This window comes from Nelumbo lutea, chromosome 2 (genome assembly GCF_056320005.1).
Source record: "Nelumbo lutea isolate HS-2025 chromosome 2, American lotus-T2T, whole genome shotgun sequence".
NCBI lineage: Eukaryota > Viridiplantae > Streptophyta > Magnoliopsida > Proteales > Nelumbonaceae > Nelumbo > Nelumbo lutea.
This window is the reverse complement of record NC_142685.1, coordinates 7,672,199-7,691,170: the sequence shown is the minus strand read 5'-3', so window position 1 is coordinate 7,691,170 and position 18,972 is coordinate 7,672,199. Positions and strand designations below refer to the sequence as shown.

The following is an 18,972-nucleotide window of genomic DNA, read 5'->3' as shown; positions in this document are numbered from 1 at the left end:
TACGGATTGGTCATTCCTTCCTGCTTAGCAATATCCACAAACAGCATCTTGAGTCAATAGTTTCAACAATAGGCAAGTAAATAAGCCTAACCAAAGCACCAATTAAAAAAATTCTTTGTAAAGATGGTGTGAAGTGGTAAAAAATGATTTATCATTCAAGGATTCATCTTCTAAAAAGAAATAAAAAAGATTTAAGGATTTATAATTTGACAGAAAACATGGCTCTTGATAGTGGTATCCTAGAGCACAGTGGCAGGACGGGATTCGTTATCCAACCTCAAATGGTGTGGACTAAGGCTGAGTAAAGTTGTTGTTATGGCTTTATGACAATGCACTAAAATTTATTTATTCTAATCTGTATCTCGAAGAGGCAGTCTCAAATTTTTTACTAAGTAGTGAATCAAAAAGACATCCTCTGTTTTCTACAAATTTATTCTTGAAAGCTAATCCTCCTCCAATGGCACAGTCAGTGACATTAATCACTCTATTAGCAATCAGTAACAGGCATCATGCATGATGGCTACTTTAATTGCCCAATCAATGGCTCATGACCTCCCTAACAAAAAGAAATTTTATCTATCCACTCTACTGTAATAACAACCTGTCAAAGCAAAGCCATGACTATGGTAACCGCCACCTGAAACCCCTAGTGCTCATGCCATTGCTCATATAAAGCATCACCATACCTTTACTTCAAGATAATCAGAGGTACACAATGATAAAACTTATAGCTCCATGTATTCACATAAAAAAGATAGAAACACATAACATATCTTCTTTTTTATCAGCACGAAACACATAACATATCTCACCTGAGGAAGGAGCATCTACTCTCAACTCAATATCTTCAGCAAACAAGTAAAAGCTATTACGACTGAACTATGATTAGTGAAAGCAATAGAATGATTTGAAAGGAATTAAGTCACATCCTATTTCACACCAATGCCACCTTGTTAGCTGTACAGATCGAAATTTGATTCTAGCTATTAATTCTAGAATTTACTTTTATCCTGCCATAAATCCTGGAATCGCTGACCAGAAATTACTAAAGCTTCCAGTCAATTAAAAACTAAAATTTCATATATACTCCATCCAAATACCAGTCAAAAATATAGTCCATCCAAACTCCCACAAGTCGATGATAAAGACATTTTTTGGTAAATATGAGATAGAAACTTAGTGCATACTCTATTCTAAGGCCACTTCAACTCTCAGATGTAATAGTGAAACCACTTGCCTCTACTATTGAGGTAAAATAGGCATAAGTTAGCTTGTGCAACATTCTCAAGCTTATCCTTTCTCCGGCTTTAAAATCTGAAGTATGGTCACAGTAACTGAACATTCAAGTAACTGAAGTCTGAAGACATACAATCAGATCATTACTTTAAGTTGCCCACTGCAATACTTGTGAAGCATTTATACCAAAACTCGTTGGGAAGAAAAAAAGAAACAGCCAAGAAAATAAATGAATCTAAATTAAAGCGAATCAAGATTATATGCTGTCATCTATAGATCTCTATTTAGTATATCCATCAATGTTGACTATCTCTATTTCTGTGCATTAACTGAGGTGTATCAAAAGTCCAATTCATTAATGTTAAGAAACATACTACGCATTTTTCAAAATTAGAACCTCTTACTACAAAACATCATTTATTCACTCAGGCTCTTATTTTGTCATTGTAACATCATATTTGCACCAATACACTACCTAGATTCAGGAGGGTGTTGCTGCACATGAGTTGTAGCTCATAACTAGTAGCCACAAATGAAAAACAGTTAGAGATCTTGTTGTATGACATGGAGCTTCAAGAAATTCCAGAAAATCAATGTTGCCAGATGCTTGAATATATATTCCTTGATGTGAACGATACTGACTCCTTAGCAGTCTAACTTCCATATACATGCCATATCCTTGACATATCTGGGCAAGAACATATTTTTCCTTTTTTCCTTTTTTTTGATCTCGGGACTATTATAAGACCAATAGAGCCTATTCAGAATTTGAACTTGCATAAGACATCTAAACTTTTGAATACCAAATATTGAACACCAACAATTAAACTTTTATCCAGTGTTCTAAAACTTATAACATGCAGTAATGTTTGCCTGGTCCACATGGGAATTGAGATCCTTAAACTGATGATCCAACTCCTGGCTTACACACAAATGCACCTTTCTCCCTACTTCCCTTTGTTATTTCTGCGGCTGCAATTAATTGATCTTGGTTTTGCTGTTATATGTGCCCAGTCAGCAGCTTACCTTACATCCCCTAAACCTACCACTCCCACTGCTTTTGCTCTCTCTTAATATAAACTCAAAAGATCATTAATCAATGCTTTGTCGCTATTTTTTACTAGTTCAATTTTATTCACTTGGAAATTATTCTCAGCTTCTGGTAGTATGTTCTATCACAAGATCAAATGTTATAAATTTTATTCACTTTTGCTAGTATGTTCTCTGTGTGTGTGTGTGTAATCCTCAACAACACAAAGTAATACAATAATTACAAAAATAAAAAAAACATGTGTGTATATATATATATATATATATATATATAAGCATTCCCTTTATAAAAGCGCGTGGATAGAAGAGGAAAAGAAAAAGAATTCCCTACTAACCGAATGCATCACGATATTCATTTTAGGCAGGAGAAATTTGAATAGCCCCGGCAGGTGGATTACAGAAGCCCTTGAGTAAAGAAAAGGAAACATCTACGGGGCGGCAAATCAATGAAGAAGCAGGCCAAGTAATTGTGACTATTAAACTTGAAAAAGAGCCTAAAGAGAACATTGGCTGGATAAACTTAAATCTAAATATTCAAATAAGAATTGTCGATTTCTTGGAGAGCATCCCTCTATTTTACATTGTCATAGTCTCATTGCACTGAGAAAATCAGCGAAGTTGATTTTTCCACTCAACTATTCAAAATCGTTATCAAAGATGAGTTCCCGAACCAATCCGTTATCAATAAAGAAAACAAGAAAAAAAAAAAAAAAGAAAACATAAACCAGGATCCTCCAGCAAAAAAGAAAAGCATAAAAGATCAAAAGGGAAATTAGGAATCATCTACAAAGGCCAACCAAGACCTACAATCATGACCAAAATTTCGGATATAGAGGTGACTCGCTCAAGTTGAATACAACAAGTAAAAGCAAGACGATCAACAAACGCAAATTGAAGGGCTTCGGCCATACATCCTACATCATTTAATCAGCCAAAAACAAATTCAAGAAAATGAAAGGAAAAAAAAAAAAAAAAACAGAAGAACAAAATAGAACAGCTCTAAAAACAGCCAACTACCGTACGCAAATAAGCTTGAAACAAGAAGGAACTTTACAGTGCAAAAAATCCGTATTATCCAAAAACCAAGAGAGGACTAATCGCAGCTGTTTTAAGATGGAGAAGATAAGATGTTCGAATCTTGAATCAAGCTCCGGCACCAGATCTGTAGCGGTAGAGCTTACCAAAGACGTGGAGAGCGGTGACGAAGCCGATGAAGCAGAGGCTCATCACGAGGACGACGGTGGGAGTTATCTTCAAGCCAGGGGCGTCGTCAGTGTAGAACCTCAGCATGTTGCTTCCGCTCCCGCCAGCGCTAAACCCGCCGGAGCTGCCTCCAGAAGTACCTCCGAGCCTCCTGCGCCGCATCCCTGCCGTTGCGGCAGCAGATCCGCGCGGCGCTATGCCGACGGTGCCTGGCCGAGCCGATGATGAAGACGAAGCCTGAGACTGAGATGCACCCCGCGCCATTTTGGTTGTTAATTCTTCTTGTCGTGGAAGTTGGATTCCCGAAACGAAACAGCGAGAGAGGGAGAGAGGGAGGTTGGGTATTTGAGTGCTGCTGCCTGCTGGTTCTGGTGAGAGAGGGGAGGATCGATTCTGGACCTGGTAGTTGTTTGGGTCTCTTCACTTCACCTGCTAACTGCTTTGATAAATTCTCTAGTGTAGTAAATGTTTAATCCGTTGGATACGAAGTGATGTACGGCAAGTGGAGGAGGATACTCGGTGACAGTCCTCAGATTAGAATATCGAGATGCCATGCCATACCTTGGAGGCCCACATGGTTAGGGTTTGGACTTTGGAGGTCGGCTAGCGGTCCTTATAAAACCCGTTCTAACAGCCATTACAGCCTCCTATTAATAATGCCTCTGTTAAGGTCTAAACAAACGGACGCTGTTAACTTAGTTAAGGTCCAGTTGTTATAGATCGTTTTAAACAATTAAAACTGTTAAAACTGATTTGTAACCTCATCGCGGATAGAGGGACGTCACCTCATCGCAGCTTGCACTTTCATAGGTATGTATTCTTCACTATTGTTCATTCTATAATGGATTTCTGCTCCTATAGCCTATAAGTTAAACAAAAAAAATCTATGTATTCTCTCTATTAACTTCTCTTTATCTCTATTTATTTATTTTTTGGGTATTATTCAAAATTTTAATTCTAGGTTTTGCGCAACATATTAGTTGACAAATGAGCCTATAAGACTAATTTGCCAAGATATATTTATCATATACTTTTAAAGGGCACTGAGGCAAGGCCCTATGGAATATGCCTTGAAACAGGGTTGGGAGAACCCTTAAGGGCCGAAGGTTGGAGAGAATGCAATGAGTCCCAATCCGTTTAGGTTTTTCTTTTTATTGTTTTTTTATTTTTAATTATTTTAACTAAGATAATAAGATAACAGATAATTCCTGTCTAATAGAACAAAAATGTTTGGATGAGAAGCACATTAACCCGGATTAGTGTCACACAACCAAACCTAAACGTGTTGGAACTCATTAGATTCTCTCCAACTCCAACTTTTTGCCATTTAGGGTTCTCTCAACTCCAATCTTCGGCCACTGCAACCAAGTTCTATCCAACTTCAACCTTCAACCACAAAATTCCAACTCCAACCTTTAAAAGTTCCCTTTCTTCCAATAAAGCGAAGAAGATGAATCTTTAGAGAGGAATGATGCTAGGCCTCTCAAATTGGTTCAGAACCCTCTTTTCAATTGCAAACAGTTGATGGGGAAGAAAATGACTAGGAAAAGCTGTGGTATGAGAGAACTTGGCAGTTGTTGAAGGTTGGTATCAGAGAGAGAGAATCCTAAATGGAAGAAGGCTGGAGAGAGTCCAATGAGTCTCAACTCCCAACACGTTTAGGTTTTTTTTTTTTTATTTTGATTTTTAATTATTTTGACACAAATAATAAGATAACAGATAATTCCTGTCTAATGGAACAAAGACACATTAGTTAGGACAGGTGTCACACAGCTACTAGGTATTCACTCATTTGCACCACCATACAAATGAAATTGTATAGCAAACAAAGTCGTCCTTAGAAAACCCATGAGCCTTCATTTCCTGAATGCGCATGAATTGGCGACCTCAGCGGGTCCCCGAAGCCACTACTGATCTGTTGGTTACATATAAGTGGGATTAAGAACATCAGACCTTGACATCTACTGTAAGCTGAGGAGATTGCTCGGATATATGGAAATGGTATCAACTCAACGCTGGCCTTCTAAATATATTGTGGGTGACGCCTTGACGGTGGCAACTCTATCACCACTATCCCCGAGTTTGAATTACCCAAACTTGTTTCCTCTTCAAGTTGTTCAGTGATGCCATCTCTGCCAGGGAATTGAATTGCTTCGGAAACTCTGGTTGTGGACTGTGGGGATAAAGGGGAAGAAACCTGAACCTGGGCGGGGGTAGGGATAGCCTCCTCGTTGGTGCTTTCAGTTTTGGGCTGATCACAACTTGGATGAGATTGAGAATGTGACGATTGTTCTTTTCTCTTCTTCTTCCTCCCTCCAGCATGCCACTGCTTTATGAATTTTTCTGTTTGCTCTTGAAGCAATGCGCTCTTGAAATGTGAACCCATCTGCGTCCAACACAACCACAACCACCCAAGTCATATCCACTCCTCCTCTCATGCATTTCTGCATAGATATCTTGACCATTAATTTTTAAATAACGACCCATTACTTAACCAGAGTTGGCGATTTTATCTGGATACCAGACACTGAGAGAGCTCCATCGAATTTAGTAATTTGGGTCATACTTTTTGCTTTGTTCTTTGTTGATTGTTGTTTGTACATTGAATAAATATACCCTTTCACCTTACCTGTGTTACGAGTGCATAGAGAGGGAGAGTAATGTAACTGCAAAGGACTTGCACGGTCACCCTAGGAAGTAAGAAATATAAAGAAATTAACCAGATTTTAGAAGAAGTTTAATTATCAACTGCAGAAATGCGGAAAGATCGCTGTTATCTATGCACAAAAAATTAAGGCTGCAACTTGGGCCGGGTTGGCCCGAACCTAACCCGAAAGAGTTGGGTTGGGTTGATGTTTGGGTTAGGATTAGGCTTGAAATTCATGAATCTGATTTTACTTTGGGTTGGGTTAGGGTTGACCCCTTAGCCAACCTGAACCCGACTCTATAGTACATGTAATATATATAGTATACATTGATTTGTTTAGATGCACGATATTTGTATAGCCCCCACCACTTTAATAATATTATTTTATGTTTTTTTGAAAATTTTATTCTTCATCTCTTCTAAGTTGTTTGCTGCCCAAGAAAAATCTATCATAAGTCATAACTCATAATAAACTATAGTCATTTCTAACACCTGCTTTTTTGGAATTTGTACCAAAAGAACAAAAAAAAAAAAAAAATCCGTCAACAAACAAATACTAATGAAACATAGGATTAATATATGTAGTGAAAATTGAGTAAAAATTTAAAATCAAGAAATTCTATGAGATTTTAAGGGATTAGAAGAAGGTTGGGTTGGGCCCAACCCGAAATTGAGTTTGAATTGAATTAGGGTTGGGGTTTAGAACTTAGAGTTGGCCTCAACCTAACTTAACCCGGCCCGAGTTGTAGCCTTACAAAAAATACCGACAAAAGAGATGACGAAACACTAATCGACAATTAATTAATTATAGAAAAGAGATTAATTAGAGCTAGCTGTGGATCCTTACGCTAACACAACCCTTGTGATGATGATCTCAATATTCTCATGGTAACAAGATTTCAGTCCATATTCTATCTGTAAATATGATACGAGAGACATCAGGTCATTATATATATACTTGTACCGATAATTTTAACTAATTTTTTGACAAGGGGATCAGACCAGAAAGCTTACCGTAACCCAAATGAAGAATGAAAGCTGAAACGCATTCTAAAAGGATTCAACAAGATAGAATCAGTCAATTTGGAGTGAAAAGATCGTTAAAGGATGTGAGAAGATCTCTTGTGTATTGGCGAGTCAAGAAGGGGTTACCATAAATAGGGTGAAATGTAGAAGAGTCAAGACAAATCTTGGATCCTTGAACCAGAAAAGATTGTCGTTGGGTTTCACAGTAGGAGCCCCTTTGATGACGGTGTTCTGGTCCTTTAGCTGAAGAGCCATTCTTGTGATAATGACTTCAAGTTTGGTTCCAAGAACTAATACTATCTACAGCCATGATCAAATAATGGTTTGCTGGGGTAAGTTTTAGATTACTATGATTTCGAAATGAAAAAGTGATGAGAAACAAAGTGGTCTTCTTTTTATTATTATTATTTTTATATAATTAATACTTACAATCAATGGGAGAAAGGAAACCCAAAGATACACGTTCCATCCTGCAGTTCAGTAAACTAACCGGGTTTGAGGAGTAAAGAAAAAACTGAACACTGAAACCAAAACTATGAAAGAAATAATGAATTAATTAATGGTGCTTACCATGCACGTCAACGAGTATGAAGACGATGACAAGAAACCACATGACGGGACTGTTGTGGCAAATTAAAAGAAATCTGATTAACAACAGGACTTACGGTAGAGGAAAATAAACATGCCAGATGCCTTTAGCTTTTAATTAATTAATTAATTAAAACTCCGTTTTAAAGAATAATTACTTTTTTTAAGCCACAAAGAAAGAATGACTACCTAAAGAACGAATTCTGAGCCAAAAAATATTATTTTCTTAACGCTACGGTTAGATAAGTTTCAGCATTTGTGTTAATTTTTTTAAGTCCCAAAAAGTACAAAGCCCCAACTTTAGGCTCTGTGTTTCTGGAGTTAAAAGTATTTTGATTGTAACCAAAGAAATGCTTAGCAATTACAACACTTTTTGTCACATTTTTGCCTCCATAGCACAAAGCACAAAAGCAGCTTATCCTAGCATACTTTTTTAGTTTCAAAAGATTTAATTCTTAGAATGACCTTTAAGCCCAGAAAACAATTAATACTAACACTTTTTCATAAATTCAAATGTAGAGGTGATTCTTAGAATCGCAGAATTTAACAGAATTAGTTCTTTAAAAGCATTCCAAATGCAGCCTAAGTATGTTGATTGTTTCACGTTGTTGAATTAGGAAAGAAAATATGCTACGAGAAAGACATGATACCGAAGAGCTTTGATCAATCAAAACCCTGTGTATATACCACCTGATTGGTTATCACTGTTATTAACACCGGTTGATCGTTTACTAGTTTTTCCAGCGTTGTCTTTATGGTATCATGGTCGAACCCTTGAATTTAACAATCGTTTTGACGAGGTGTAGGAGTGTCAAATTCAGACCCAACCCACTCATTTACAACCTATTCAGATCTATTCATTTACTTGCTAGTTAATCATCCATTAGATCAATTTAAATGGATTGGATTGGACTGCCTTATAGCACACGTATATGAATGATAAGTTTAAATTGCCTGACTTTTTTTTTCATTATTTGCCATTGCCCCTTAACCTCATTCATTAATGCATTAACTTATGATTAATTGTTGAAAATAATTATTAACTCAAACTACTAAAACCTAACATTAACTCAACTTGTAATCAATCGATGTACCTAATTAATTCAGTAGAGTAGGGGTGGTGACCAAAAAAAAGAGTAGAGGTGGTGACAATTGGATTTGGCACATAAAATGGTCCAACCCATAACCAGTATGGACTGATCCAATCAGTTTTCCAGACAGCTAATGGGTACAGTTTGCTACTAATAAGTTATAACACCTATATGAAATACAAGCGTTCTTACCAATATGTCATGTCTAGCCAAGTTGTTAAAAATAAGTTGATATTAACTTTTAATGCATTCTCATAAAACTAAAGTTATATCAATTTGTGTTGAACTTAATCCATTTAATTTTATTTAAATGGGTTGAAACTCAAATCAAATTCACGCAATCATCGCCATTACATTTAGGTGGTTGTGGTGAAAACATTTTCTAATTAGGGAAAAGGAGGGACAAACCAGATTTTCAATTACATGACAATTAAATTTAATGACCCTAAATGTTTTTTTTTTATTTATAAACAACCCTAAATGGGCTTGGTAAATGTTGATGATAACTCTTAAAGGCTCAATTTGGAAGGAATACAAATACAAATATGTACAGTACAATTACTTGTAAAATAATATAAAATGTAAGATTTTGTACTCTACATATTTGTATTTATACTTCTTCCAAACTGAGTCTAAAAGACTTTCTCATACCGAAATTCAAGATTTCTCACCAAGGTTGGGGTTTTTAAGGGGATGGGAGGCTACTCCCGTTGTGTAGCACTGTCAAATTGCATGGAACCAAAAAGAAAAAGAAAAACTTTCAAGCAGAATGTTAAGTTGCAAGATTTATTACCTGACTCCGACTACCAATTTGAAATCATCCTCCAAGGATCGCTTTATGTACCTTTGAAAGTTGAAGGCCTTGTTGGTGGAGATATGAGCCTATCAGATTAATTTGCACAAGTTATATTTAATCGCAGAAGTAGATACTTTATTTACTTTTTTTTTTTTTTTTGAAACAGGAAATTTTACGATTACAAATTAACGATATTAATCTTACTGCAATGAATCCATGGCGCAAGGTGAGATAGTCGACTTTTGCTACTGAATTGAAGAATTGCCGGAAGAAGCATTTCTGTTCCATTTTGTATACGTTTCCCGAAAAAGGCAAACGTAATTACTTAATCACAATATTTCCTTGGAAAAAACGAAAAACAAAAGAAACAAAATTGAAAACCTATTTTGAAGAGAAAAGAAAATGGGCATGGTGAACTCACAGTCCAAAGCAGAACTGAAGTCCCTGTGAAAGATTTCATATGTCTTCTCCCAAATGTCGTTGCCCTTATAAATCTAAAACGTCTAGAATCTGAATTTCATTTAAACCAAAAGAAAAGAAAAGAAAAGAAAGAAACAATATATAAACACTTTATATCTGGAAAGGGAATGAAAGACATTTAATTTTAGAATTTTTTGGTAATGGGCTACACAGCAGTGGTAGCCCACCTCAAGGCCCAAACCCTTAAATGCACCCAGGTGAAGACTGAAGACGGTACTTGACCCCCACGTGCACAACCAGCTAAGAGATTTGGCAAAAGCTGGTACCTTCATTTTAGTTTAGGTAAAATACAAAAATCTATCCTGAAGTTTCTGACAATCATAAAAACCTAATTTTTAGATTCTAGTTTAATTTTAGGTTTTTAACAAATACCTTTCTTGAACTTTTGAGAAATTTGACAAAAACCTCAGAAAATGTTAGACTGATGCATCAATTTTTTTCTAAATACTCATTCTACCTTTTATAAATTATTTTAGATACAAAATTACTGCAATAACCCTGTTTTTTTACTTGACAAAAATCTCCTTTTAACGAACATCTTCTAATGTTTTGTTGAATTAAAACATGGTTATTCAGTAATTTTGTATGTAAAATAATTTATAAAAGGGTAAAATGGGTATTTGGAAGAAACTGCTACATCAGTCTAATGTTTTCTGTCTAAGAAAGTGACAGAAGGGAAATTTTTATTGAATTTCTCAAAAGTTCAGGGAAGGTATTTGTTAAAATGAAATTATAGGGGAGATTTTTATGATTGTTAGAAACTTTAGAAAAAAGTTTTTGTATTTTACCCTTTTAATTTTTATAGCATTTTGTGTTTTTCCCAAGCTAGTCTCCTTGTCTAAATGGATTTGTTACAATCAAATGTATTTGGTAGGGGTGGCAATCTTATACCCAACCCATTAGACCTGCCAAACCGATTTATTTATAATCTGTCCATTTTACTTAGTGGTGGGTTGAATCGTCTATTGGGTCAACTTAAATGTGTTGGGTTGGGTTAAGTTGCGGGTAACCAATAAATTAGCTGATAATGATACAAGACTACAAGTGTTAAGTTGTCTAGCTATTTTTTTAATTAATTCCTATCATCCCTTCATTAACTCATAATTATCGCGATTAATTTTTTTATAAAAATTATGTGCATGTGATATGGTTTGATCTTAGAGCACTTGCATTAAACAAATGGTACCAGTATATAACCAAATTATTAAAAGTGAGTTGGTTTTAGTTTTTAAGACATACGCTTAAAATTATTGTTGATGGAGGGTGATTTGGCATGACTTATTAAGTAGAGGTCACGTGGACGTGATATGCCCGAAGGATGACAACTCAACGAAAAGAGCCTAGCCAGCAATAGTTAGAGCTCGGGTGTTCGGTCACCTCGGTACAAAACCACCTCGACGTAGAGTCACCTCAGCATAAAGGCATCTCAACACCTAATCCAGTTCGGGCTTAAAACCCAGAGTGACACGTCATCAACTCCATAAGCTATCCAATGAACTCTGGACCTCACGGATCACACCGCATAACGGAAGGCCTTATCTTATCCCCGTCCAAATCGGGCAGAGACGGTAGACCTCCTTAATTGGTATGTTACTCCCCAACTAAAGTGGAAACGGACCTCATCTACTTAGGCCGAAGATCTCGGGACTGTTTCGTAAGATCGACGGCAACTCAGCTATATAAAGGTTGCAACCACTCTAAAGCCCAGGTATGGGCGATTGTTTACATTCAAATTCCTTAATATCCAAAACTTTAATTCGCAACCATAGCATATTACTAATTTAAGCATCAAAGCGACCTCATCGGGTCTTCCACTCCGATCTCTCTGATCCCTGTTTCACAGATTGATCCAGCTCGCCACGTGAAACACATCTAGACAACCCTCTAACTAGGGGCATTCAGATCGTGCATCATCAATTTTATATAAGGTTAATGGATTGGGTAAACCCAACCCACTTAATTTTACAAATTAATTATTAGCATGTTAATGGGTTAAATGGATTGGATTGAAATTCAACCCAAATCCAAATTGCCCAATTGCCACCCCTAACAGTCATTCTCTCACCTTCCCTTTGAAAGCACGTCAACAAACTATTGCAAAACCTAGTCAATTCAAAATTTGATTCAAACTCTCAAATTCATCACCTCCACTACATGAATAAAAATTTGTAAAGACCGACTGATCAGACTCGCTAGCACAAAACCTACTCAATTCCCATTTTCTACGGCCGAAAGACCAAATACTAAAACCTTCAACCGACATTGACAAAGACTAGAGACTTTCAAAGCGTCAAATTACTCTTCTAGTCTTTCTCCCTTTTCTCCACAAGGAAGACGTTCAAAGATGTTCCAATGAGACTGCAAATGGATTTGAATCGGATATACCTCCATTCAAATTCAATTCCAATTGAATTATATATACTTGGGTTGGTTTTAGATATTGTATATCACAATTAAAGAGACCTAGGCCAGGATAAGTATATTAATTATCACATTGGGTTTGGGTTTCATTACTGATGAGGGCAGATTTGGCCCTCCAGTGGAATGGTGACACGTGGCATCTCATGCCAACTAAGTATGGCCTATAGGCAGCTCGCCTGAAGTAGCTCGCCACAGGCAGCTCGCCATAGGCAGTTTGCTATAAACAGGGAGCTCGCTGTAGGCAACTCGCCACAAGCAGCTTGCCACAGGCAGCTTGCCATAGGCAGCTTGTCACTTGTAGAGAAGCTCGGTACAGTAGTATCGCAGGAAGATCTCCTGCATGACAACCTGGCCCAGACACCGACCCGCCGACTGACACAGGTGTCGACCTGACAACTTGGCCCAGACACCGACCACCGAATGACGCAGGCACTGCCCTGACAACTTGGCCCAGGCGCCGACCTGGCCGCCTGACACAAGTGCCAGCCTGACGACCTCGAGGAGTTCACCACCGTACCCCGGTTCTGACGGGATGTGACGAGTCGGAGGCTTTCCACCCACCTAACTCGCGAGGACTCCAGTATATAAAGACCTCACCCCCCAAAGGGGAGAGGGATGGAAAAAATGGAGGTAATCCCTGCTCTCTAGTTCTCTCGTTTCTCTAATATTATCTTCAAAGCTCTCTACAATCAGAGTGCTAACTTAAGCGTCGGAGAGCCCCCGCTGGGAAAATACCCCCGGGTCCTCTGATTCAGTTCTCGCAGGTCCCTCAGCTGTCGCTGCCTACAAAGAGGAGGAAAAGATGGAGTTCTCGCAGGTCCCTTAGCTCCCACTGCCTACAAAGGAAAGAAGACCACCTCATGCTGAGGGTAATCGGGTTGTGCTGCACCAGGGAGCTCCACCATTCTCTAAGTTACAGGCCGCCTAGTAGGGAGTTCGTCACGGGGTAGTTCTTCACCAGGCAGTTCGCCACCAGGTAGTTCGCCACGAGGGAGCTCGCCACTAGGCAGTTCGCTCCCAGGCAATTCGCCACCAAGCAGTTCACCACCAAGTAGCTCATCACTAAGGCACGTCACCACCGGGTCAAATAATGAGGTACTTAGCCAAAAAGTTTTTACATCACAAAATATTGGTACGTGACCCGACCCTGTTACATCAAGTACCTTGTTTGATGATTTATAATAAGAGAGAGAGATTGAAGAGGATGTCACTCTCACCCATAGAATTAGAATAGGATATGGACAAAATGGAGGGGTGCACCTAGAATCTTATATGGAAAATTGGGTTTGTTTCTAACCTGCTTGTTATGACTCTGGATCTCCTACACTTTTTTCCTCAGCTCAACGTTCTCCTATACTTCCGTTCAGTTGTGACTGGTGTCTCTTTTACGAGACTGGATCTAGTAGGCACAACATAATAAGCATGTTTAGTGAACACTTAATAAATATGTTGACAAGTGTCAAAAGTTGTTTATTAATTTTTCAAGGATAGGCCGGGAGTATTTTAAGGAGCAAGTGTCAAAAATTTTTCCAAGTGCTCATTGAACGTGTTTACAATGCTGTACCTATGTGATCTAGATTGTCCCCTTACACGCCTATAAACAGTTTTGGATTAGGTAGGCACAATATTGTAAGGATGCTTAATGAACACTCAAGAATTTATTTTTACACCTGTCCCTTAAAATATCCCGAGACTACCTTTGAAAAAGATTTATAACTACTTATAACAGTTGTTAGAATATTTTATCAAGTGCTCATTGAATGTACTTACTATATTGTGCCTACTAAATCCGATCCCGTCTATAAATATTTGTTATCTGCCTCAAGTTTGCAATCAAATTATGTAGACTGTAAGTCCCCAATGTGGTTCTTCCACTTATACAGGGATCCTAGAAGAAAAAATATAAGGAGTGAATAAACTGATGTTTATTATTGTGGGCTGGGTTCAAAACCTGAAGCATTTTGGGGTTTGGGCTAACAGGGCCGGGCCATATTGCAGCCCTGCCAAGCCAAGCCGGATTCTTGGCCTATTAGGTACTAACCATCAAGTCTAAAGCATAAAAATATAGGGTCAACGGAAAAACATGTCGCCAAAAGAGTAAACCGTAGAGCCAAAGGTAGTGGTTTTGGGCGGTGATTTGAATTCCTTTTTCTGGAAAAAAAAAACCTAATAACCATTCTGTTTTCTACTTTTCTAGCATTTCTTCCCTAGCTCATTTTTAATTTAAACCTGCAAGGCATCAAGGGCCGTGTTGAGTCGCCGGTTCTAGTCTAAGTTGAATTCAAATTCTATATTTGTTGACAGCATGCATGACCCAAGTCCGATCGGACCAGACCCAAACCGACTATATACTATATATTTCTCACAAACGGCTAAGTGGGAAAAATTAAAGAAAGATGGATTATTGTATTATGTATATATCACAGGATCCCCTTATTAAATTCCAACCTGATGGCTGAAAGCTAGTGGCAGAAAGAGATTGCATACAATACCATTAGCAACTTGGTACTCAGTTGTCTGGGTTTCTTTCTCCCATGCTTTCCAGTTCTTCATCTGGGGCAGATAGAGAAAGAGACAGAGTGAGTTGAGCGAACCGAAGAAGATAAATCATAGATCTAAGAAGGAAGTAACAGAGTGTTGGTAAAGGTTGGGCGGCCTCATTAATTACGACTAGCTACTCGGAAAGGACTCACAGCCTTTACAATATATACGATAGACCAGGCCCAAGTGGCCAACCACCACCGACGACAGGCGACATAGTAAACTAAAAATAAATGAAATGAAAACGAAACATTTTAATGCATGGATAGAGCACTTAGCAGGATAGGTATATAGTAAGTAGTACTTGTGGTTGTGGAAAAGGGTAAAAGTAAAACATAAGATTAACATGAAATTCACCTTAGCCCTTCCCAGAGCCATTGTGACAAGGCTGTATACAATCTGCATCACAGCCAAAACAAAGATGAATATATGAAGCTGATGGATCCCGTCTTGGCTTATCAGAGAAACCATTCCCTGCATTACAGCAATCATGCAAGAATGCTCGATCGTTATCTGATAGGAAAACCGATCACTAAACTAGCTAATTAATTATACATATATTTGCGTTCGTGATCTGTATATATATATATATATATATGCAATCGACCGGAGAGAAGTCTTCGATCATACCTTAGCAGAACAATGATCTAAGATTTCACTGCTATCCTCCGCTAATCGTCTTTGGGATTGCCATAAACTATGTTCACCCAAAAATTGATTCCAGGAATGACTTTCACTATTCAAGTGCCCATTTATTCTTGTAGTAGTTTTCATGGTTTTATGGCATGGAAGCATGGTCTCTGCAACTCTGTTGGGTATGCAGATGGAAGAAATGGGTCTTTGGATTACTGTTAATAGAAGAGACATGAACCCCAATAGCATCAACTCTGCCACAGCCACCAATCCATCACAAGTCCATAATCCAGAAGTCGGAATCCCCCACAAAATTAAGTAGAATTTTGTTAGTTGCTTTTGATTAATGTTTGTTACAGGAAAACTGATAGATAAGGAAATAATATATTTGGTCAATAAATAAATAAGATGGGTCATGGGCATGAACATGATGAATCCAATTAACCTGATTTAAGCTTCTCTACAGCTTCGTTCAGTGCCTTCTTTTGACGCCTCTTGAGCCACTGCAACGATATATGATTCCAGGTTAGGTAAGGAAAGGTAAGGAATTCATTAATAAGAGATAATTAATTCTTGATGTATTTTTGATCGATGTCGCTACTCCCTACGTTGGTAAGGAGATGAATGGAGTGCTCGAGGAAAATGGAGACGAAGATGAAGCAGAAGCAAACGGTGGCCAGAGCCCAGGTGGGTGTTTGTTGGAGAGAGCGTGAGCCTACTGCCGTTGCCGACGCCATCTCCTTCGCTGATTTTCGTCCTATGTGTTCTCGTTGTTCTCTCTAGACAAACAAGGCCAAGCAGCATCGATGTTTTTTGCTTCTTCACCTCACACAGACCCGGACTGTTTTATTCAAAGAGCCAAATTAAAGTTCCTCTCCCCCTCTCTCTCTCTCTCTCTCTCTCTAATTTGGTCGTCACGGCTACGAGGTCAAAATAAATGGGTCTTCGCTGACAGAGAGTAGGAGAAAGGATCAAAGGAGAAGAAAAACTAGTAATGAGTTTGGATGTACTACCCATACTCTCTAATTTGGTTCGCATCCGCTCCCCACGGATTTGACCCCAAAAACGTCCCACAAAACCGGAACGCGACGCGTGTCATGAAATACACGCACTACGCGAGATGCGTGCGAAATCAATTTGACGCCGTTTCAGGCTTCCCCGTTAATTCCTCTCTTGCCCAAAGGGTTTCTTCTCCCAGTCTTCTCCATTCACTTACCCTGAAACCACTGCCCTTTCGTAACCCACCCACCGGAAATTAACCCGGTCGAGTTCCGCCAGCTGAGAAGCACCATGTGGATTGAGAACTCTTTCTCTGCACCTGCTTCAAACATTTGGCATGCATGTGGAGTAGTCTGATGTCTGAACACTCCTGAAGTCTGAATAAAGGTTCAACTGGCATTTCCTTTGAAAGTATTTTTTGGAATCGGTATTTCCCTAATGGGATCCGTCAAACTGTAAGATCTTGATCCTCTCTGCTTCTATAGAGAAGATCAAGATTCAGTTGCCGCAGACCCACACCTGTTTTGCAAAGACATCTCTGAGTTAATGACGCTTCTCTGCCGGACTACTCCACATGCATGCCAAATGTTTGAAAACCGGACTACGACGGTGACGTTTCAGATACTAGTCAATAATCTGCCGACGGCTAAGCTCACCGTGGAATCGGTTGAGACCGTCAACAACCTCATATCTTGCACGGTGCAGAAGATCAAGGCCGCCCTTCGCTACGAAAACCGAGAGACAGTGAGGAGATTGAAGGTGCGGGTGCTGGCTGTAACTGTCCTTACTTGCTTGAAGACTGTATCCCAATAAATAATTAGCAGCAGCATCCCAAGTGGATTGACTGAAATATATAAAAGCATGAGATCACACTAGTGTGTACATGCAGTTTCAGTCGTCTCATAAACATCAAACATAGATGTAGAGTTACGGAAGGTGGAGGGTTTCAGGTCTGAAATTGGAGAAAGAGAATGGATTACGGAAGGTCGAGGGATACTTACCTCCTGCCGGAACGGTCATCGGCGTCGATCGGCGGAACTCGAAGAGAGCAATCTCTGGCGAATTACGAAAGGTAGAGAGTTTCAGGTCTGACGCTCTTTTGGGCGAGAGGGAGCTAACAGGGTGAAACTAACGGCCGTCCTATGAGCTCCGCACGAGTCTCCTTATTTCGCGTGTGAGCGGACATGTGGCGCGCCCACAACGCGTGGGACGTATTTGGGGTGCAAAATTGTGGGGGGCAGATGCGAATCCATTCATTTGCTGCGAAATTTGTAAAAAATCATAAAATTGAAAATTTATTAAAGACCTCACCAAGAGGGTGTCATCCATCATTTCCTTTTGAGTTACACCTCTGCTAGCTATTCACGTACGAATGAATAATGTGAGAATCCAATTACAATACAATGTCAATCTCCCTGCCCAAACGCATAGGGTTTTTCATCTATGCTGCTCCTTGGGTCTTGGCACCATCTTGCCTTGTTTCTACAATTCAATGAAAATTCATCAAAATGGGGAAACTAAAATGTGAGATCAAATCAATCTTCTCTCAAATTCAACCATCTGCCACCTCACGAATTTTGATGAATTTTTTTGTTGGTTAAGACTTAGGAGTGTGTTAAGTGCAGGAGATGTGGACTATTAATGGCAATCATTTTCAGCCCGGCCCATCCCCAGCCTGAAAATTGTGGGCTTGGGCGTAGGGTTTTTTGTTCAGGACTGGACTGGCCCAAGCCCGCACCTATTTTCCCAATTCCTACACTTCCGTATCGTTCAATTTGTGACAAGCAACAAGTGACCCATGTGTATTTCCATACATATTGGCTATTCACGTATATCCAATGACCTTGCAGTTCCACGGGTTTGATCTCACATGTTTGTTTTTGGAGAAATGTTGAATCATCTTCTCAACTATCAAGTAAAAATGTATTATCTTCAAAATTAATTTAAACATCAGATTATTGTTAACCTTTTCTTTTTTGCACAGCAAATATTCGAAATGTACTATAGTTACATGACCTTCCCAATTAAGGATATTTATATTTGCATGATTTATTTATAATTAAATTTATTTCATGGCATCAATTCTAACCAGATATAACAACAATAATAAAATAAAATAAAAAGAAAAAAAAGAAAAACAAAGCATTGATTAGTCTAGATACATGGTTCATACCAATAACATTAGATATTTTTGAAAAATTATTAATTAATGAAATATAGCCTATAAGAGAATTCTGATTCAGTCCAGGTCACAGCCACTT

The 18,972-nt window shown here is 38.5% G+C and overlaps 2 protein-coding genes across 5 annotated transcripts; both read right to left on the bottom strand.

The window, feature by feature from the left end:
- Nucleotides 1–3,135: 3,135 nt before the first annotated feature.
- On the bottom strand, nt 3,136–4,107 carry LOC148868368 (Preprotein translocase Sec, Sec61-beta subunit protein). The gene has a single exon (XM_088972749.1). The coding sequence runs from the start codon at nt 3,751–3,753 to the stop codon at nt 3,430–3,432; it is 324 nt and encodes a 107-aa protein (XP_088828875.1). The 5' UTR covers nt 3,754–4,107; the 3' UTR covers nt 3,136–3,429.
- A 1,090-nt stretch (nt 4,108–5,197) lies between these two features.
- On the bottom strand, nt 5,198–18,058 carry LOC148868367 (MLO-like protein 3). Of its 4 annotated transcripts, XM_088972745.1 has the most exons (16): nt 17,713–18,058; nt 17,368–17,510; nt 16,158–16,215; nt 15,710–15,966; nt 15,437–15,553; nt 15,031–15,091; nt 10,059–10,147; nt 9,842–9,916; nt 9,635–9,723; nt 7,733–7,782; nt 7,592–7,632; nt 7,289–7,462; nt 7,151–7,186; nt 6,984–7,051; nt 6,119–6,179; nt 5,198–5,875 (listed from the first exon to the last, which is right to left on the bottom strand). In XM_088972745.1, exons 2-16 carry the CDS (start codon nt 17,398–17,400, stop codon nt 5,513–5,515), a joined length of 1,572 nt encoding a protein of 523 aa, XP_088828871.1. In that variant the 5' UTR covers nt 17,401–17,510; nt 17,713–18,058; the 3' UTR covers nt 5,198–5,512. The 4 variants fall into 4 exon arrangements, with proteins under 4 accessions (XP_088828871.1, XP_088828873.1, XP_088828872.1 ...); XM_088972747.1 differs by lacking the exon at nt 17,368–17,510 and having other exon boundaries at nt 17,713–17,838; XM_088972746.1 differs by lacking the exon at nt 17,713–18,058 and having other exon boundaries at nt 17,368–17,549.
- Nucleotides 18,059–18,972: the final 914 nt, after the last annotated feature.